Below are 22,928 nucleotides of genomic sequence, written 5' to 3'. Positions count from 1 at the left end.
GCCAGACATACTTCTCTCTTTTCTCCCTCCTTTTAGAAAACAAATGGCAGCATAGTGTTCTTTGTTTCATTAATAATCACTAAGTATATCCTGGTGATCTTTCCAAATAATTAGGAGTGGTTCCTAATTATTTTTACAGCTGCATTAGCATCCCATTTATTTATTTGGGTGTGTGCATGTGCATGGGGGAGTGAATAAAATGTACTTAACCAGACTAAACAAATGGACATTTAGATTGCTTCCAATCTTCTGCCATTATAATAAATAATGTCGCAGTGGACACCCTTGTATATATGTCATTTCACATATACGTAAGCACTAATGCTGTGTAAAGGGGTTTACTAGGATCTACAGAATCTGTATGGCCATTAGTTTAAACACTACCCAATTCCGAGGAACCTATTATGGGTAGTGTTTAAATAACACACTTTGAATTCAAGGCAATGCCATGTTTGAAAATGTTTGTTGTTTTATTTAAAAAGCCACAGGGAGGACCTCTGTTCCTTACTGCTGATAGGAAGGGAAATGTTTCTCTTCTAACTTGTAAGTAAATATAATTTTAAGAATATTTATTTTCCCTAAAAATCTTTCGAGATGTTCTGCTTTAGGCGATGATAAAACTCCTGTGGGGCCCCTCATCTAAAACTGGGGAGCCATTCCTTACTGAAGAGCACCCGGAATCAAATCCCCTTTGCTTAGTATTCTTTTCCCTTTGTTTTCTAGCATCACAGGTGTAATCCTCTATCACCTGAATTTCCTTATTCATTTAAACAGGTCCATTCATAAAAATCTGTTTTAGAACAGTTTTCCTCTACCTTTCCCCAAGTGAAAAGCAAAACATCTCTAATTTTGATATGTGAACATTCATTTAACCTGCAGATGTGGACACAGTGAGAAGTCAAGTGATGTCCACAGGACAGTGACAAGATGTTGGCTAAAGCCCAGTTGTCACCTTGTCACATTTCAGGGCTCATGGGTGCCAAGAGTTCAAAACAAGATAATATGATAGTTTCACTCTGAACTGGAGCAGAGCTAGTAACAGCAAGCTGGCACCTTCTGTTTTCCCTGACAATAATTCCATTGTTTGTCAGAAGGCAGGGGCTGCTGTGGTTAGGGAGGAGCAAGAGAAGCCAAATTTTGAAGAAGACTGCAAACTGCTGAAATGGGGAAAAAAGGGCATTTAAATTTTTTTTTGAAGTGTATGGCAACAACTGAAAATATATATTGCACTAGAGAGTACAGATCCATATTCTTGTTGCTGTGACAGCACCATGACACCAGTAGAATCTAAGAGAGTGGAAATCAGACTTTCCTCATCTTCGCTAAGTTACCCAGCCAAGCACTCCAAGAAATCAAATGACTAAAACAGGGAAAGTCCTGGTAGAGTAATAAAAATGTGTAATGTTATATTCACTTCTTTAAATGACATCCTGTTCACTGCACCCTAACCCTCCACAGAAAGTGCCCTGGGAAAGGTCTCCAACAAACTTCACTGTCACATCCAGGATAGTTTTTCAGTCCTCATTTTATGGTCTCTGAAGAACCTGGAAGGAGTACTTCTTAAACCCTCTGCCCACCAGTTTCCAAGTCACTCTCCCATCGGGTCTTCCTTGCTCTCTGAGGGCTCCTTTCAGTCGCTGGGGCCAGCTTCTGCTCCTGCCCTTGCCCCTAAGTACTATCATCAAGCCATCACATAGCTTCGCCTTTGTGATCTAATCCCTCCCACTATTTCAATGATGCCCTGAGCTCCCAAATCTGTTTTCAGCCCAGGCTTCCAGATGCTCGAACTGGCATAGATACCGTAATGTCAAAAATTGAACTATATCATTTTCTTTCCTCAGTCTGCCCCTCCTACAATTCATTTCTGTATATTGTCACCCAGAAACCCGTATGTCACCCTAGTCTCCTCCCTCGCTCAACCTGCTTCTTCATGCACACAGAATTCTGAGATTCTATCACCTAAATATATCTCAATCTCTCCTTGCCCCCCTCCCCACTGCTGAATCTTCTCCCTTACCTGGTCTCTCTACTCTCCAATTAAATTTTTCTTTCCACATTTCTGCATTGATAACTGCATACATTTGTATTATATATGTATTATTCTAATATAATTTTATGGACCACAGACAGGATAACAAGCGAGGTTTAGGTGAGCTGTTCAAAAAAACAACTTTCCAATTCAAATTTAAGCATGCTACTGCCCTGTTACTCTTTCAGTGGCTCCCACCCACCCTTATGACTCCTTGGCACATAATGTTAGAACTTCTAAAATAAGGGCCCCTTTCTCCAGGTTCTACCCCACAATCAGCCTCCAGTTTACTCATGCTGCATGTGCTGTCACGAATGTAGCAAGCTTTTTCATCATCCCTCCACGCTCTGTTCATGCTGCTTCTTCAACTCCTTCCCTGCCCTGGGTGGACTTTCACCATTAAGCTTACAGGGGGCTATTTCCTCCCTGCAGCCTCTCCTGATCCCTGCATAATGCACAGAGAAGTGTCTACTCCCCTCATTGGGCTCCTACTACCTAACACACTTCTATTATAGCATCTATGTTCCTTTATTCCATTTATTTGGATAAATGAAGAACAGTAATTTTCTTTCAAGTAGATACTATTATTTTTTGTTATTTTCTCCATTTAAACATAAGGAAACTGAGGAGAAATAGAAAAGTGAAGAAATTTTAGCCACTTCTTTTCAAGGAACTTACAAGTGAGGATTTGGGTTAGAAATATTTCCAAACACACATACTCACACACACAGAGAAAATTATGATTTTCTTCTCTTATAAATAGGTTTTCCTTAAAATATTTCCTTTACTTACATTTAAAAATAATGACACGATCAATTTTCTGAAAACTCTGCTTTGTTCAGGTAATTGTAACCTATGCTATGTTTATCAAGTTAGTCAAACCTATCGTTTTTAAGATCTAGGTTACCAGTAGTTTGCCTGAAGTAATAGGATATATACACATACATATATATGTATTTCAGGCAAACTGCTAGTAACTTAGATCTTAAAAATGAATGTTTATCAATTTTACTGTTCTTAAGTACTTGAGTTTTTATAAGGAAAATTTCAAATGTAAACAAAACAGTGTAGCATAATAGAAAAAGTAGTATAATAAATCCCCTTTAGCTTTAATAATTATCATTAGGCAGCCAATCTTTTATCTATACCCCTAACTCCTCCCCCTGACCCAAGACTATTTTAAAACAATTCCCTGATATCAGACCATTTTATACAACACTGTTCACTTTTAACCTCCTCAAGGACTAAGGGGAGGGGGGAGGTAGATGGGGTAAAAGGGGTCAAATATGTGGTGACATTAAAGAATTAAAAAATTAAAAAAAAAAAGATATCAGTACAGAGCACGTTACTACATTTGACAATATCAACATCTGGCCAATTTACTCAAAAAAATCAGGCATGAAACTGATATGTGACATCTAGTCATGACAATTTTGAGTGTGATTCCTTTAATAATAATAAATTATCTATGCTTAATACTCTTAAGTTAGGAAAACTATATTAACAAGTAAATAAATTCCAGCTAACAAAATATGTTCCCTTTTTTTCTTCTTCTAACAAATAATATTAACTTTTAGGTATAATCTTCTTATTCCTCACACATTTTCAATCATCACATCAATATTTTTCCTTTTCTGACATAAGCAGGAGGAATATTCTAAATAGAAATATGATCTTCAGCAACAAAATTGTTTTTTAACCTCCAAAAAGTAGAGTAATAAGAAGGTCTATTAAATTGTATTCTACCTGGCAGATGAAAAGAAATGAACTCTAAACACATTCCAATACATTTCACGTGTATTGAAGAATAGGAAAAATTCTGGCCTGCAAAACTAGCATGTGATATCTGAGAGAAGGAAAGGTGAATGGGAAGTAGATCTAAGGCTGACGGAAAATAAATACTTACCTTGTTGCTGCCTAGACTGTAGGAGGGAATGAGATCTTGTCGGCTGCCAGACAACTGAAGAAACAAAGAAGGAGATCAGTCCTTTATGTGTGAAAGTACATACATCCCCGGTCCCGGAAATAAGACTTTGAAAACCGAATCAACAGAATGTTAAAGTTGGATGGTAGCAGAGAGACTGTTGAGACCAAAATTACAAACTAGACTAGTGGCCTTTGGGACACTGTAAGGCACAATTTTTTTTTTAATTGAATTGGTTATTGACAATTTTAAGATGGGAAGTTTGTATAAGATCAGATATCCAGTTTACACTGAGGCAACAACCAAGTGGGCCTAAATAAGAGATAATCCATTTGTTCACCTCTTTCCACGTAAAGCACACTAGGTTATTGGTTTTCTTACGATGTCCTATCTTATGACTCCTTTATTCACAGCAAATGTATACACACAAACTATTTATTTTAAACACAGGATTCTAAATGCCAAATCATCAGTACATATATCAGTACATCTTAATGTAAGGAATTCTCAAAAAGATATTTATGTTGAAAAAGTAATATTTCCTAATGTCTGAGAATGTTCCCAATCTTTCAGTCTTGAAACAGAGATGTCATTCAGTCACTCAATGGCCACATGTGCCCTCCAATCTGATACCCTTCCTACCTCTCACTACTGTCTCCCGAGAGAACACTAAGGCTAAGGGTTGGCTGCTCTTTGTTACGATGCTTCTGCTTGCTTCTACTATATTTTCACTTGGTGTAAAGTTCAGACAAAGGTGTTAATACTTCTCATATCCACATCTTGATCAAAAGTAAGAGAAGGAGAGATAAATCACAGGGCCACAAGCATATTTCTTTGCGAAGAATTATTTGTGTGTTTAAGATGCATCTACTATATATACATATATGTTTCGAAAACAACAACGATCTTAAGACACTGTTATGAAACAAACCTAACTTATTTTACTCATTTATACTACGCTGCATAGCCTGTAAGCAATTGAGTTTGTGTATACCTAAGCCCAGAAAATTCAAATGGCTTGCCCTAAGCACCTGGCTACTGTTGTTTTAGTTCGAACTCTCTCTCAACACCTACTCACTGAACACATACGGTCACTATGCTAGGCAGTTCGGACAAGGAAGTGATATCCAAGATGACATTGAAAGGACAGAGAAGAGCTATTCAAGGAAAGAAGAGAAGAGAAAGGAGAAAACAAACAGAGCAGGAAATGGGGAGCCCATGCGCTCACTCTGTTCACATTTGGAGAACTGATGCTCCTCCTACTCAGCTTCCCTTTTCCTGTCAACTGTTCCTTCACTGCAACTTCCTGTCAGTCAGAAAATAGAGGAAAAATACATGTTAGAGACACACCACCAGAGCAATATTAACAAAAACTAGCTTTGAGTTACCATCTATACATACACATTCTTAGTTCTTTAAATGATGGCTATTACTTCACATGACAGAATGATCCAATTATAATCACTGTGGAATATTCAAAGTTAATGATTTAGCTGACAGATTACCTAGATCATTCTCTTCTTCATCTACTAATGACCCCTTTCTAGCCGGCCAAAGGTTAATCCCAGGAGAAGCAGCGTGAAAATCAGACCATTCTCTCTTATTTTTCATTAGTATCTTTGTTTTTTTTTGTTTTTTTTTTTTTAAAAGTCTCAATATTGCTAGGTAAAAAGAGATTTATGGTTTCTCTAAGGATTAGGGTAACAGCTAGCATTTGTATAATCCCTTCTAGAGACCATTCTCAGGCTGCAGCAGGCTTATCCAGCTAAGCAAACAGGGCCCGCTGTGCCTCATTGCTGCATATTTCTTCAGTAACATTACTGCCTAGAATGAAGGAAGAGTTAAATATTTTCTTCCATTACTTCAAGGCAACTAGATACCATTTAGTGTCTTGGAAAAAGGAACTTTCCAAATACAGGTTCGGTATCTTCAAAGACTTAACTGGCAGGTTTAAGCTAAATTAATATGTTCCACTTAAACAGACACTTCAAAAATTTAGACCTAACAATACTGTGAATTACAGAAAGTAAATCACAGAATCAGGCTAGGTTAGCGCCACTGCTACCAGCTCTGTTGGCTGACCTGGCGCAGACGATCTAAAGTGAGAAGGTTCTCCACAGCCAGTACACTTCTGAGGTATTTTTCAATATAAGCCTCTGAGTCAGCAGAAGCTGTGTTTTCAACGTTAGCTGCCATTCTTGCTAATGTTTCTCGTTCCTCCACTCCCTGGGCATCCTGGAGAATGAAAAGTTGTATGTTAAAATTAAGTACGTTGCAGAAGAAAACATTATAAAAGCTTCTTGATTTATACAAACACACACACACACATACATACACACACAGAGTACTGAACTAACAAATGGGATGTATTCCAAAATTCCATTTTAAAGTCAACTTCTGGAACTCAAAATGCAGTTCTCACAGAAATCATGGTATAAATGGTGGTTAGGTTGTCTTGAAAGGCTAAACACAGCATAGCTGTGCATAGAAATGTGCATAGAAACAGCACATTCTCAACAAAACTGTTCTCTATTTCCAATGAAAACAAAAACATTACTGGTTAGAAAGGATTGGAGGTCTAGCTGGAAATACAATCTCCAGGACTTCGGGAACATATCTTGAGGGACAAGAGACAGGAATGAGGAGCTGGGTGACAGCTAGATAAGGGTGGAATCCAAATAACCCTCGTAGGAGGCAGACAGGGGTATAGAAGGGCTGAGTTTCAACATTTTAACTAAGCAGCCTACCAGAGACTACATATTCAAAATGTGGCAGCTTCTAAAACTGGTCTTGATCCTCAACTCTTAAGTGGCAGAGGCCAAAGGCGCAGAGCCAATCAAGAAGAGAATTATCTAGGCAATTTTTCATTCCCTGTGCTTTCGGGTAGAGCCTAACCCTGCTCGTGTGCCATGAGCAGCCCATGAATATAAATGCGATATTCACAAGCCAGGGAGGGACTTTGATAATTATTTCACACAAACTTGGGTCATAACAAATTACTCTTCTCAGGGAAAATCAGATACTTTATTTATTTGTGAATATGTTATATCTATATGCCACTGCATCTTAAGATGTCATCAACTTTAAGAAAAACATCATTTTATCACCCCTACAGAGAAAAAAACCCTGCCAATTAATTTTAAGATATCAATTTTAAGATGCGTTCTAACTTCAAAAATAATTTTAAAAATTTAAATGGACATTAGAACAGATAAAATATGGAAGAATTTGGAAGATGGCAAAATTTTCGTCTCCTATAGTAATTCATCTGAGCCTTTTAATACCTCTGAAATCATCCTCATTTTGTAGATGAGGAAAGAGGAAGGCCACATAATTAGCAAAAGAGGTAAGACTAGAACTCAGGTCTCCTGACTCCTGACGGAGTTGTTACATATTCTTTTTACCACTCAACACGGAATACTTTCTGGTGTCTGAAGGGACAGACGTTATCCTGATTTTCGAAAAAAGGGGAAACTTGAGTTTTAAGAAATGTATATATCCATGTTACCCGCACACCCATCAAGATGTAAAAATTTCATGACCTCCGGAAGTTCATTTATGAGCTTCACGGTCAATCCCTATCCTTCCTCAAGGCAAGATTTCTTTGACCATAGATTAGTTTCACTTGTTCTAGAATTTCTAACAAATGGAATCATACTCTTTGGTGTCTAGCTTCTTTCACTCAGCGTAATGATTTTGAGATTTGTCAATACAGTTCATTTCTTTGTATAGCTGAGTAAGATTCCACAGTATGGATATACCACGATTCATTCATCCATTCCTCTGTTGATTGATGTTTGGACTGTTTCCAGTTTTAGCTTATTTTGAATTAAGCGGCTATGAATATTCCTGTGCGAGTCTGTATAGACATATGCTTTTATTTCTCTCCGTAAAGGACTTAGGATTACTGGGTCGTGGGGTAGGTATATATCTTCTAAAGTGTTTGTATCATTTATACTCCCACTAACATTCCAGTTGCTTAAAAAAAAGTCTCCTGTCGCTTTCTGGCCTTTGACCACTTCTTTTTGCCACAAGCCCTCAAAGCTTCTGTAATATGGAACACAAAGAACTTTTGGGGGCTTTTTCACAATGAAGCCTAGCTTCTTAAAGGAAATTTTTGTTTTTTAAAAAAATAAACTAAATATAGTCCTTTCACTGTAAGCTTTAAGTCTCACTTTTCCTTTTTCTCTACCGTCAGGATTTGATAATGTAAAAATAACGCTTGCCAACTGAGACGTTTAGCCAGTTTTAATAGGTAGCCCAATCACATGAGGCTCTGTTCATCTTTCAGCTGATTTCCCCTCATTTCTTCCCTTTGAAAACAATAGAATAAATGCACTTTTAAAGAGGGCAAGAATTATAAATGGGAGGGGAGTAGGGGAGGGATGAAGAGAACAAAGGAAAAACTGAAGATGGTTCACAGAGCTGTCGCTATGTGCACTATATACTGACTGCAGCTGTTTCTCAACTGCATTCAAACCATTTAGTGTTAAGATCTGAAACAACTGGAAAAACATATAAAACATTCAGATACAGAGAATAAACAGTTAAGTCTCTATTTAAACACATAAGGATACAAAGAGTAATCTATTATAGACCCAAGATTTTGCAGGCAGTCTAACTCTGAAATTTTTCAGCAGGCTCCAAATTAAATAGTTTAACAGTTAATATTTACTATGTAAGTCTGACACTTTGAAGATCCAGGAAATAACTAGTTACTATTTGACATTATTTGAGAGGAAAACGTGTTTTTGCAATATAAGCAATCTAAAACAAAGCCTAAGAACTGTGTAACCTTTTTACTCTTCTAAAAATTGATCTCTGTATTAAAATACATATTGTCCATCTATTGTTCAAATACTCAACAGGATCAATCAACAAGCACATGTGAGCCCTTAAATGAAGAGAGTGAGGCAGATGCTGACCGTGTGGTTAGGAGGAAGTATGCACTCCCAGGCTCACATTCCATTTCCCAGCTCCGAGGAAGGCACAGTCTGCACCTCCTCACTCATGCTGCGCTTGCGGAGAGAGACTGTGGCAGAGAGACTGCGCTTTCTCTTTTCCATGGTCCTTTTCTTAGGCCCACCCTCATTTCTCCTACCCCTGCAGGAAGGCCTCTAATACCAACAGTGCCAGTGCCCAGGTGAATAAATGTGTCTAAATCAGCAATTAAATATTGGGAAGCAAGTATAAACTGCATCCTCCAATAAGCTTCTGTCAGGGATGTTTTAAGCTCCCTTTGTTTAATTCCTGTGACTATCTTGCTTAGTTCATAAAGAGAAATAATAATAAAATAATAATAGTAACTATAATAATAATAGCAATTACAATTTATAGTTTATCATGTACACCACCATTTATATACACTGTCTCATTGAATCCTGTTCGGAAGGTATTACTACCCTCACCTGATAAATGAAAAACTCGGGGCTCAGAGTAACCTAAGCAAGTTCACTTCAGTTATTGGTGAAAGAAACAAGATTTCTGTTTGACTCCAAAATGAAACCCTAAATCTCTACGCTATGCCATGTTGCCTAGCTTTGAGGATTACGATACTATTATCTCTTTTACTTTTTTTTTAAAATTTATTATTTATTAAAGTATAGTTGACATACGACATTAGATTAGTTTCAGGTGTACAACATAGTGATTTGGCATTTATATAACTTACAATGTGATCACCACAATAAGTCTAGTAACAATCTGTCACCATTCAAAGTTATTACAACATTATTGATTATATTCCCTGTGCTGTACATTACATCCCTGTGACTTCATTTATTTTGTAACTGGAAGTTTGTACCTTTTGTTCTTCTTCATCTTCTGAGTGAAAAGGTGTTGATTTGCTTCTCAAGAGAATGTTCTTTAGCAAAATACTAAAACCAGAAACTTTAAAGCCATAAGTACATTTTACTATGAGTCAAGTTAGGATTAGGAAATGTCTCTATAAATCTATAGCATTTCCCTAAATATACATTTCCATTTAATACATATTTCTTGGGTAGGTGACTTTTCAGGGAGTTAGCTGTTAGCTCTAATTACATGTTTATTTTCAGTAAATTCAAATTATATATGATCCTTCACCTCTGGAATATTGGAGACAATTTCAAAAGTCACTCCACAGCCAGGAATAGAACTTCGATGAGACATCTTTTTTAGGAGACTCTGAGCAAAACCCTAGAAAAAAACAAAACAGAAGATACAGTTTCCCACCTCAAAAACCGAGTTTACATTAACAGAGAGACAGCATAAAGGACCCTGCATTCACTCTAACCAAAGAAAAACAGAGCATATTTCAATATAAACAAGCTGGAATCCAAATCACTAAATACAGGTTCGTCTTAGTGCATAAAACCAATTTTAGACACCTGTGTATCCAAAGGTGTGCAGCGGGTGACAGGTCCTATATGTGAAAAGCACAGACCCCCAACTCTGGGAACTGACACTAGGCATCTGGTTCGACTCTGCTTAAAGTCTACAGCGATAAGGCTGTTGACTCCTGCACAATGAAATGACCTTCTAACTAAGATGTAAGCAAGGACTGGTGACTCTTACACTTTTTTGTTGTTTGTTTTGCAGCACGATGGACATCTTGTACCATGAATATTGACAAGTTTAGGCATTAAATTCTTGACCAAAGCAGGATCGTTATGAAGAATGATTTAAGAGTGCATGGTCATTGTTTATGCTGACTGTGCTCTTTGCACAGTTAAGAATTGAACTGTTGAATTAATGCATAGATGACTCATTTGAAGATGCTGCTAAGACTGAACATCCTGTAGAGGTTGAAGAGAGCAGGGATGAGGGCAGAATATAATTGGTGAATACAGATAAGAGGAAAGAATATTAAACTAACACTGAACCTTTTTCTCCATGCAAGAGGAAAGCAGGAAATACGTAAAAACGCCCAGAGAAAACAGAAAAATCAAGCTGTTTGGTCTCAGAAATACATATTTTCACAAACTATTTAATAATTTCTTTCCTATTCAATAATCTTTAGTTAATTTAAAAAACGATTTTAGCCTCTTAGAATGAAAAGAGACCATTTATTTCATCCCTTCGCCCTCGACTTGAGCCTTGCAGTGTTGAGCCAGTGCCAGTCACGCTGGTCCAAGTGCAGCTACAGCTTATTTTCAGTGTGTGTGTAGAGGGGGTGGGCGGCCGGGTGGAGGGGCGGGGCGCTGTTGCTATCACCCTTTCTTGTCTTCTATTTGGATAGAATTACTGAAGCTGACTTGCATGTATTAGGATCAGAACGCAGTCCCTGTTCTTGCTATAAAAAAGTCATTTTTAGAATTATCTGAAACTGGGAGGGAAACTGCCATGCCCTAAAATACTAACATTTCATTCAGTATCAATTTGATACTATGATACTTTCAAATCATTTCAATGGAGGGAAATGCAGCAACTCCTTGTCTCTATAACAACAAATGAAAAAAATAAAAATAAAAATAAAAACAAAACAAAAAAGCAGAAGAAACTTGGTAACTCCACAATGCACCTGTTCTGTTAAAAATTCCATGGCGCTGGTACCAGGACAGGCTCAGTGCCTGGGTAAGGCCAGTTGTACCAGGTCAGCCTCAGTGCCTGGCAACCAGAACCTCAAGTTCTGAAATAGCAAATAACTTTTCAAAACGCTCCCCAGGAGCAACATGTCTTTTTCAATTCCTTAAAGACTTCCGAGAAAAAGGAGACTGGGAGAAGAGTGAATGGGAGACACACCACACACATCTCTGGCTAACCCGGTGACCTGGATTTTATTGATGTTGGATTGCCAAGCTAAAGAGCTGCAATTTTAACAGCATTACCGCCAGTCTTCATTTCAAAGATTGATATCAGTGTGACATTTAGAACTAAAGATTAATTTTTAGGGGTGGAGATTACATCTAGGACTCTGTCAACCATGACTGTGCTCTTTTAAATGAAAAGATTTATTTTCCTCTGTCTTGGTTTTAGTCAGTGTATTGAGAAGGCCTCCAAAAAGTGAGTACAGATAGTTTAAAAAAATCCCTAGAATCAACCTCCCAAATTCTATATTTGCAAAACCAATAACAGAAATGGTTCACATCTTTACCTAGAAGTTTTCTAGTAAACCTCTTCACAGGGCACAAGGTCCTTCATAATCTAGCTGCAACTATGTTGACAGCCACAGCCTTGGCCTCTGCAGCACGCACAGTCACGCTATGCTCCTGAAGGTCCCCAAGCCTGCCACGCCCTTTCCACCCTCACTACCTCTGCACCTTATTTCCTCCTCTCCATGCAACAGCCAACGACTCCTTTCTGCCTGCCAAACTTCCCTGTGTGTGAAAGAGCAGCTCACAAGCTGCCGTGCTCTCTGAAGCCTGCCCTGACTTCCTCGGCCCGAACTCTCCAATCTCTGACCTGCAATCTTCTAGCGGGTGACGAGCACCTGCATTACAGCACTATCACTACAGAAAAGAGTCCCTCTTTATACATCTACATATGCCGATGGACACTGGCTTTTTAAGGACACAGACCTTTCTTACTCATCTTTTTATCCCAAGCCTTAACAGAGCATACGTTCCAAATTTATCAGTGAATTAGCAGAGATGACTGAAAGAAAAGAAAGGTATTGAAAGTGAAGAGTAAGAAGCAAACGAGAGCTAACTGCAGTGAACATTGTCATCTTGTAGGACCCAGATGAAAAGTCAAAACCAAAAACAGTGAACTTCACCTTGACAGGGCTCTCTCTGTGGCACCCGAAAGAATGGCTGTAATTCGTGAAAATACAGTAAGAAAGATTCAGTGTAACAACTGAATACGGTCTAGGAAGAAGTCAAGATGACATGTTCCAGGACTGAAGCAAGCACGGTTACAGGACAGGGACAGTCACCTTGAAAAGAAAAGCCTGATGCTTCACAGAGCCTGTTGGGACAGGAGGCCAGAGCAATCATTCCACAGCCCTGCCGTCGTGTCGGACCTGTGGTTAAAGTCATTTCTTCAGACAGAATTAATGACTCACCTGCCTACCATGAACATTGACACAAATTCGTTTGCGTAATACTAGCTGCATGTCAGCCGGATGGCTGAGCTGGACCGTCACCCGCACAATCAGAAACACTCGCTCATCTGCAGGTGTGCCTCTACTGAGCTGAGGACAATTGTGTACTGCAGAGTCCCAAGAGGCTTCCGCTTTCACCTGCAGAGAAGAAAGAAAGAACATACTTTTCCTTCTCTTTCTAAAAACAAAAAGCCTCACGAGGAAACATCTTGGCTTGCGCTGAAGTGGCACACACCAGTCATGAATGCAGCTCTACTAGAGCTACCCTGAGAGGCTGTGCGACATGAGGACGTGGCCTGCCTCACCCTAGTCTGGGAAGTGGAGAGCAGAATGTTCCTGGCTGGCTGGCTGGCTTTTAAATTATTCTGAAAAATGCTCGAACATAAAAAATTAAAAAAATGCAAATTCAGTATAATGAACTCTGCATATCTTTTATCTAGATTCATCAACTGTTAACATTTGCCACTTTTCCTTTTGCTACTTTCTCTCAACACATACGCACACAGTATATTATTGTGGGGGCGTTTTGCTGAATTTTTTCTTTCCTGAATCTCTTTAGAGTAAGTTACAGACACATAACTCTATCTCCCTAAATACTTCAGCAAGTATCTTCTAAGAGCAAGGATATTCTCTGACTTAACCATAGGGCAATTATCATATTCAGGAGATTTAATATCGATACAATACTATTCTATAATATAGAGTCCATATTCAATTTTTTAACTGTTTTGATCTAAGATCACAAATTGCATTTAGTTCTCATGTCCCTTTAGTCCACTTTAATCTGGAATAGTTCCCCGACCTTTCTTTACAGCTCATGACACTGACTTACTAAAAAAGGGTACAGGCCCTCTGTTTCACAGTGTGCCACAGTTGGGTTTGTCTGATTGTTTTCCCACTGTTTGATTCAGGTTTTGCAACTTAGGCACACTGCTAAGTAATGTGCCCTTCAAAGCATCATTATCAGCTTTCCTTTAAAAATCTTTAAAAATTTTTCCAATATACTCAAAATTAAAAAATAAGTTTCCATTGTATACTCATCACTCAGATTCGAACATTATTTTTTGCCACACTGGCTTCACCTATTTCCGCCCCCCCCCTTTTAAAAAAGTCTTTACCGAAGAATTTCAAAGCAAATTGCAAGCATGGTGTCATTATACCTCTATGCATTCAGTAGCATTTCCCAAGAGAGTGGACCACTGCTGATCTAAACTATGAATACTAACAGAGAACCTTTACCAGGAGAGGAAGTAAGACAGTAAACAGACATAATCTGATGGTCCACGCCTTCTGGAAGTGGTTCCATTCTTTCTGGAAGTCATAATGAAAGTTTTCATTTATGTTTCTTGAGAAATATAAGTTTTGAAATGATGACTTCTCTCTTTCAAAAGGCTCAGGGAAAGGTTAAAGAAACTATTTTTCATCCAATCCTCCTGAGTTGTGCTTTATTTACCTCTCCATCATGCTGTTTTACAATCTGCAGTTCAAAGAACTCGTCTTCTTCTTCCCCCGTAAGGGTAGCATCCCACCCACCAGCTTCTGGGTCATCAAGATTATCCTGAGAGCTGAAATCATCAGCTAAAAGCAAAGAAGTTCCATTAAATACAGAGATCATTTTAAAGGATAACACCTACCAGTTAAATTTCAATGTGCTTAGTGTTAAATTCTTTTGCCTCAAATTTCATTTGTTTTGGGCTCTAAAATCTTACATGACATGGATGATGACCATCAAACAGTTCACAGGTATCAGAGCTGGAAAGTGCCTCAAGAGCTTATCTTAACCCAATCTCCTACCTTTATGCCTTATTTTACATGGAAGGCAACTGAAGCTAAGATACCCAAGAGGTTACTCAAGGTCAGCCCATAAACATTAATGAAAAGATTGTAACCCAAATTTCCTATCTCTTAGTGCACTGAAGAAACAAGAGTGAGAGTGATTCCAATTACCCGACAGTTAAATTCAACTAAAGAATCAATTGGCTACAGGAACTAGAAACTGGAGAGATGCGCCGGTGGCCCTTTAATTATTCAGTTCCAAGCCTGCCCCCACCCTGCTCCCCGTCCAACATAAGCTTGTGAGTAGACCTCAAAAATAGCTTTTCTAGTATGTGGGCTTTGGGTGGACCAAGAATGAGAATAAGACTGAATAAGGTCCTGATCACATCCAGGAATATCTATACTAACAGGTCTTCTTTAAGCTTATTCTTTTCCATTTTCTTGTGTGTGTGCGCGCGCACACACACACACACACACACACACACACCCCTTTCACTGATCCAGAATCCAACATAAAACTAAGCCAGAGTCATCCTCAGTCTCCAAGGCTCAAGAGAGTAAGACAGGAGAGCGTACAGTGGCAATACATTAAACCCCATCGGGTGGACAGTGAAAGCGGCAAAGTATTATTTCCTAACTCTGTGTCCATATAAAAATCTTCCATGTGTCTAAATAAGCTAAGTAGCTCAAGATGCTAAATACTTCAGATATTATAACTCTCTTCCAGCTAGATGGAAGAAAACCCCTGAGGACAACCAATCTTATCCATTTAGGATGGTTAATTTTAATATATGGTTCTTCTGCAGATGTTTTTGGAATTAACTGCTGGCTTTTAACTTATTTTTAGCTCTTTAATCTACCTTTTCATTTTTATTTTCCCTCCTCACGCAGAGTATATGTAAGATGTAGTCACATCCAAAATATTTTACATGAGGGGGAAAAAGTCAGGAAAAAAATATGACAGTTATTTTAAAAATAGGTAATGTGGGGATGAATGGCACGAAAAGTCAAAGAAAAAGTGAGAAATTTCTTAGATAAAGCTAAGAAAACACCAGATAAAATGAAACATGCTACATAAGCAATCACTAGTTATTAGTCCTTTCCAGAGGAAAGTCTTTTCCTAAGAATGAAAGAAAATACTTTAAACACATGAAAACATTACTACCATCCGAAAATGATGAAAGAACAAAGCACGCGCACAGCAGTATGGGTTGCAGAATGAAAGGTGAGGACAACCATGATGAAACATACATATTACTGTTACAGAAATAGAATTCTTACAGAAAGTTCATTCTTTCTCAAGAGTCTCTTGGCACACATAAAATGGACCCTAACCTTAGGCGTACAGAACTGCCTACCTGCACACTTTGTTAGAATCTAGGTATTATCCGGACACCAAGTCATCAGAGTTAAGACTTCAGAAGGCACCTCATAACTTACCATTTAAGTCAAGGAATATAACAGGAATGTGTGTTTCCATCCCAGGAACTGGGGTCCTAAAATATAATGAACAAATAGCATCTCAAATAAAGCAGACATTCTCAGCAGCATGTACTTCGGGATACGGCCTTAATACACATTCAGAGCTACTGCAGGTCAAGCCAATAACTCTGCTATTGGGTTTGCTATAATTTCATATCAGAGATGCCACAAAGACTGACTGTAAGTGCTGCTTCTTTTCGCTGGTGCACTCGTGTGTAATTATCAAATGCACTGAAACTAAAACTCAGTCTTATAAGACATATATACCTGTTTATAAATGCAGCTCCCTTGTTTAAAGTTATTTTCTTATAAAATTATATACCTAAGAAGCCCATATGGCTTAATTTACTATTTTCAATTTCTATAAAGCAGCACCGAACATTTGCTGACAGTACAGTTTTAGCCAGCACCAAAACCAAAAACTCCTGGAGATGCAATTTTATGATGACCGAATGGTCTTTTAAGGGAATGACCCAAGTAATTAACATATTAACTATTCTTTTTAAATGCTAAGTGCACTGGTACTAAATATTGATTTAGATTCTCAGAAATCTTAATTGCTTGGGCCAATAACAATATTATTTAATAAAACACAGTTTTGGGCTATAGTTATTCCAACTCATGAAAAAATTTAACACTTCCTCTAATTCAAACAACTTTTTCCCATATGCTGTAATGAGTCTTCCATTAACTGAAGCGCAGGCAAATTCATACAGACAACAGTCGGTTGGTGAGCATTTGGAACTTCAGAAGACACACAGCGGCATTCTTACCACTCTGCTGGAGCCCCTGGAATGCCACTGCCCGCAGAGGGGACCATGACCGCGTTCCTCTCCTCAGTCAGCGTCAGCCTCATCTCTAGAAGTTGAGCTTCACGGTCAGCATCATCCTCTGTTTTATCTGGAACATCAGGAATGAAGGTCAAATACAGATATCTCACTTGCTACTTACACTTTTCTCCTGTGTAAAGACAAGATTTGCTTATATTTCACTTATTGGTTGATGAGGGTTCGCTAGAAACTTATTACTTCCCTAACAAGTGATAGAAAATTCACAATAAAAAACAATAAGCTAGAGAGGTCGGTGTACTCTTTACAGAGAGGCCATCATGGAAAGCTTACAGGGGAAGAGCACATGAATGACTTCTTTCAGAGTCAGCGGATTCAAGTGCTTTTGGACAAGAAATCTAGAATTTAGCATCTTACTTAAGTTATTTTTGAGGGACAATGTTTACTCTGTTTACTGTATTTTCTCTTTGTTGGGGCTGGGGGAACCTCTGCACAGACAACATTACAACTAGATAAATGTTCTTCTGAAAGGATATGACACAAATAAGTAATACCCCTATGCTCTTGCCAACCTCATTACTGATGTGTTCATCTACTTTTAATTTATGTGGCTGCAAATAGGGATTAATTATGCACTAACTTGGGGGGAGGGAAGTATTCAACTTGCTTTTCCTACCATGTTTACTGACAAGCTTTTGCAGTTGGTGATCTAAGTACTCCTGACGTTTTGTTAATGCATTTAGCCATTTTCTACGCAGTCTCTCTAAATCCCGATCCTGGAAGAAAACAAGGGAAATGACAGTAAATATAACGTCAAGACAATATATCTGAAACCAAGGCTCTACCTTACTTAACTCTAATATGCTTTGAAAATGCAAAGCATTATACATTAACGTCTTTACTACAACCAATAGTTGATTATAACCGTTAATGAGAACAGAGGCTTTCAGAAATGAAAGCATTATTGTTCTAGGGTAAGACCATCTCTGAAAAGGCATTCTCTGATATACAGAACCCGTTTTACTTCTTTTGGCTCAAAAGGCAGAACTCTGGCACCAGCAACTAAGATATTCCATGAGGTCTCTGCTGAATGAAAATCATAGATACTGCTCAATAATCTAAATTTATATCCCTTAGAACTATCATAAGAATTCTTCAAATTTCGTCACTACAGCCTTCAACATGTTTCACTAGTCTGAACAAACAGCATGTAAATGCTTCTCTTCTTTGTTCTGGTAGAGTTTTATTTTAGTGGTGGGAAGGGATGGGGGCATTATCAACTGATGAACAATTTACCAGTCAACACCTGACTGTACACTAATCTTACCTCATTTCCTTTTGTAATAAAGTTACAAGACTAGGTGGATCAGTGGAATGCTGTGGATATGGTGTGTATCTGGATTTCACTAAAGCACTTAACCAAATAGCTCATGACATTCTTGTGGACAAGATGGAGAAATGTGAAATGAATCTATTTGAATGAAATCAGAAATGACTGAAATAGCACATCCAAAGAATAGTGATTAATGAAATAATGTCAGCTTAAAAGAAGTCTCTACTGTTGCACCATAGGACTTTGTATTTAACCCTCTCTGATACAATATTTTTATCAGTGACTTATAGGAAGGCAGACATCTTTATCAAATTAGAATGATGCAAAACCAGGAGAGTGACTACACTGGATGACATAATCAGGATCCAAAGAGCTCTAAGAGTCCTAACAGGACCAACGAGATAAAACTTAACAGACATAAACACAATCTTGCAGATTAGGAAAAGGGGCAGAGGGGGAGGGGGTGTAAAATCAAACCTGTATTACTCCATAAAGTGGAGAAAAAAAGACCTGGCTTAAAATAAGGAAATACCTAGGGGGTATGGCTTGCCTGAAGCTCAGTATGAGACATTTCTTTCAGGGAAAGGAGTGGGTGACTCCACTCAGGGACAGGAAAAGCAAGAAAGAGAATGTGAAGAACTTGATGGGTAGGGAACTGGATGGGGAGCTCCAGGTTCGGAAAACGAGAGCAGTCAGAAATGATTTCCTACAAAAAAGAGATTTTACTTTATGGTCTATGAAATACTAGTTCCCTACTCTATTTTAATTTGAAAAAGCAATACTTGAATCTTTCATCAGGCTTATTTTATGAGGCTAACAGGCATTTCATTACCTGGTAGCTGTCCATGTCCTCCTCTTCCTCCTAAAAGAAAAAATATATTATGCAGAACCGAAACAATTATCCAAGAATCAGGGTATAATAAACAACGTGAATCTTTTCCCATACTTTCTATTTTCTAATTTATGAATATACTGTTTAATGACTCCCACCTACACTCACCCTCACTCTTGGTTTCATCATTTTTCAGGAAGTTAGAGTAAAACCTTGAGCTTCTCAGAGCAAAGTGAAGAACACTCATTTGACCTTTTCGGGAACCAGTACAATACGTTCCCTGCTGGGTTTACAGTCCCACACCCCAGGGGAAATCAAACACCTGCCAGCAAATAGTCTTTACAAGCCAGTAGGGGGTTTCTGCGGAGGGGTGGGAGACGGAGGAGGTTAATCACTAGTAGGCACCGAGGAGTTTCAGGAGGCTGATGTTTTAACTCTCAGTTTGCCATGTATCAGGGCAAAACCAACAGTCGGGTGTTGTGATTCCATGCAAATGCAAATACAGAGAAGGGGGAAAAAGTCATCAAAGGAAAACAAAAGAAATACTGAAAGAATTGTTTGTGGAAGGCAGGTTCTGAAAGACTCTTGTCTGTTTGGGTCTTTCAACAAGAACAGAAAAGGCACAGAAACTTACATGAAAGGTCTCCTGTGTCTTGGGGGATCTGAGTGCTCTAACTTTTACACATCCAATGCCAACAGACAATATACATTCTTCCATCAGTGGTAAAGTCCCAGATTCCTGCACAGACTTCACCTCCACTTGGACTCGCCGGGACTGCCCCTGCATCACAGACAATTTTAAGAGTTTCTTAAAATCAGTTTGAGTCACAAAAATTTGGTTTAGAGAGACCCCTACAGGCTGATGCTGGGACAAGTGTTTAACTTGGAGACACTGTCATTATAGCTTAAATGTTAAATAGTAAACTACAAATTGAAAAACTAATGAGAAAAATTATTTACCTTTTAAGCAAGTAGAAAGACATAGAACGAATATGTGTTTTATGTATTTTTTCAATAAAAATGAGCATTAAAACATTGTAACAAAAGAAACACAAATAGCTAGACAATAAAAAATGTTCAACTTACTAATAATCAAAGTATAGATTAAAATAAGCATGATACATATTTATTTTCACGTATTAAACTAGCAATTATCTTTTAAAAAGGCAATTTCCAATACTGCCCAAAGTTTATGAAACAGACAATTACATACACTATTGGTGGGAATATATAAATTGGTAAAGCTTTCTGCAGAGCAATTTGCCTTAAAAATATAGGTTTCCCTTGACCCAGAAATTCAACTTTCTAGGAATCTGGTCTAAGTAAATAGTCATGTACATAGATAAAGAATTATAAAACAATGTTAAGAAGGACAAGAAACTATTTACAAATTATTATTAATAACTGATTAAACTTTAGTATATATAAAATATTGCAGTCATTAAAATACAGCTGTAGAAAAATATACATACTGTTTTAAGCTAAAGAGTATGGTGACAGATGTTAACCATACTTTAAAAAAAACGAGCAGATCACCAAACCCAGCATATATAGTATCATCTACTTTAAAAAATAAGCAATTAGAGTAGAAATTAGAATGATTACTACTATTCTGGATTCACTGCTCTAATCCCCAAATAATTTGAAACCAAGCAGCAAAATAAAGAATTGATCAGAAAGAACCTATTCCTTCTTAAGCACATTTTCAGAATAAATACTGTGTGACTCTGTATATTTATAATAAAGTAATATTTTTTAAATCCCAGTCGTTCCAAATTACTGACTTCAAAATTGGTTTATAAATTCTAGAAATATAAAATAGAATCTGAAAAATGGAGTTTGAAGATATAATTTCAAATCAGTTATTCTCCCTCTTCCATCACATTCTAATTCTAATGCTTGACATTATCAGAAAAATCAACTTAGGCAGCGATTTATCCTATCAAACTAGACTGGAAACGATGGACTACAGATGTCTTTTGATTTAATACTTTCCAAGGACTGCGCATCAGATATTTTCTGGAAAGAGTACCTAAGAAAACATTTTAATTGTTTAAAATAGTTTAATCATTTCAATTAGCTACTTTTGTTTATTTATTTTGCCTAAGACAGAAAGTGGCCTATTTTAAACGTGTGTCCAAATGTGAAATGTGAAATACATATATTCTGGGGAGGATTCAAGGAAGAAAAGCAGGGGGAAGATGCAAGAATAGCTTAATGTTCCATAGAAAAAGCTTTGAAGAGTATACTTAAATGATTAGATTGAACTTCTTGTAACTACTGATATTTGACCATTTTTTAACTACAAAATAAGAAATTTTATGGTTAACCTAATCAGTTTTCCTCTGTCACTTTTCCTATTCAAGAACAATAGGTTCCAATTTTGAAGTATATTGAATTCAATGAGTCTACCATCCAGGCCTTCTATGACCTAACTGCCATGTGCTTCTATAACGTCTCCCGTTACTGCTCTCCAGCTCTTCCTACATGTTACTTTCTACCTAAACTTACCTAATTCTAACCTCTGCATCTTTAGATATAAAAATCCTTTCTAGCCTTTGCATAATTCTTTCAACATCCAGGTTAAGAAACATCCCTCAAAAAGGTCTTTCCCAATAAACCCAACATTTCTTTGAACACTTAGGTAGCAAAGGTTGTCAGAAATATGACAAATACTTAAATATTCAATTTACACTAAACCACAGAAAATTATCTGGTCTTACTTTCCAGGAGATGAATTTCTAAGGCATCCAAAAACGATATATATAGTTTTAACAGATGTTCAGAAAAAGATGTTTTTCAGAACCTTAAGAATCCTCTTTTATGTGTGTGTATCTCATGCTATAATTTAAACTAATTTCCTTTTGCTTTTAGTTCCTTGACCATATGTGAATGAATTTGCTAAAATTCATCTTCTGGGGTCACAGAATAAGTGCTTATCATCCTCCCCCTACAAAAACATTCAGGAACTGAAATATTTAAGCACATTTTCTTTTTCCTTTAACTTTTTCTCATATTTTGCTTTGAATGATTTCAACATTCATTTTCTAGAGCTATTCTAATATTTTACTATTGTTCTAAAATATAGAAACTATCATAGGATGCACTACTCCACTAAATGTTGAATTAAAGTAGAGCAAAAAGAGTATTTCCAAATCTATTATGTAAATTCTATCAAGATATTCTCTCTCATCGTTAGTTGTCAGCACAGACACTTTCCAGATTGTCATCTGCCTGGAGTTGAGTGACGATTCTCACATATTTCTCTGCCATATTGAATTCTGGCAGGTATTCATATCTACCTAGCTGCATTTATCTTACACCTCCTGTGGTATCATAAAAAAATATTTGGTCTTTGTCCTCAGTTCCTGGCAGAGAGCTCCTAAAACTCTTGGAATTTCCTGAGTGATAAAAAGTTACGGTGTCTTTTGTTATGTTAATCAGGCCACTTTGGGACCACATCTAAGAATGGGAGCTGGTTACCAAGAGAGCCCACCAGGTGGTTAGTGGGCTGGAATTTTCCCACCTATACCCTAACCTCAGGAGAGAAGAGAAGAGTTGGAGGTTGAACCAATTGTCAACAGCCAGTGATTTAAGCACTCAAGCCTGTATTATGAAGCTGTTATAAAAACCCAAAAGGACTGGGTTCAGAGAGCTTTGAAGTTGAACATGTGGAGATTTGAGAAGAGTGGTGTGCCAGGAAAAGGCATGGAAGCTTTGCACCCTTTCCCCATCACTTGCC

General features: G+C 37.6%; 1 protein-coding gene across 5 annotated transcripts in view; it reads right to left on the bottom strand.

Moving 5' to 3' along the window:
* Positions 1-22,928, bottom strand: part of KIF13B (kinesin family member 13B) — a 168,480-nt gene that overhangs the window by 40,204 nt on the left and 105,348 nt on the right. For all 5 annotated transcript variants that reach the window (XM_015585075.2, XM_015585078.2, XM_015585077.2 and 2 more), the window contains exons 25-35: positions 19,821-19,967; positions 19,187-19,216; positions 17,698-17,797; positions 17,007-17,133; positions 16,192-16,247; positions 14,429-14,553; positions 12,937-13,113; positions 10,038-10,130; positions 6,036-6,188; positions 5,182-5,259; positions 3,936-3,989 (exon numbers count right to left, since the gene is read on the bottom strand). In XM_015585075.2, the coding sequence (XP_015440561.1) occupies positions 3,936-3,989; positions 5,182-5,259; positions 6,036-6,188; positions 10,038-10,130; positions 12,937-13,113; positions 14,429-14,553; positions 16,192-16,247; positions 17,007-17,133; positions 17,698-17,797; positions 19,187-19,216; positions 19,821-19,967 (1,140 nt within the window). The remainder of the gene's footprint in view (positions 1-3,935; positions 3,990-5,181; positions 5,260-6,035; positions 6,189-10,037; positions 10,131-12,936; positions 13,114-14,428; positions 14,554-16,191; positions 16,248-17,006; positions 17,134-17,697; positions 17,798-19,186; positions 19,217-19,820; positions 19,968-22,928) is intronic.

This window comes from Pteropus alecto, unplaced genomic scaffold (assembly GCF_000325575.1).
Source record: "Pteropus alecto unplaced genomic scaffold, ASM32557v1 scaffold50, whole genome shotgun sequence".
Taxonomy (NCBI): Eukaryota; Metazoa; Chordata; class Mammalia; order Chiroptera; family Pteropodidae; genus Pteropus; species Pteropus alecto.
The sequence above is the reverse complement of the archived record's forward strand: the minus strand, read 5'-3'. Positions and strand labels throughout refer to the sequence as shown.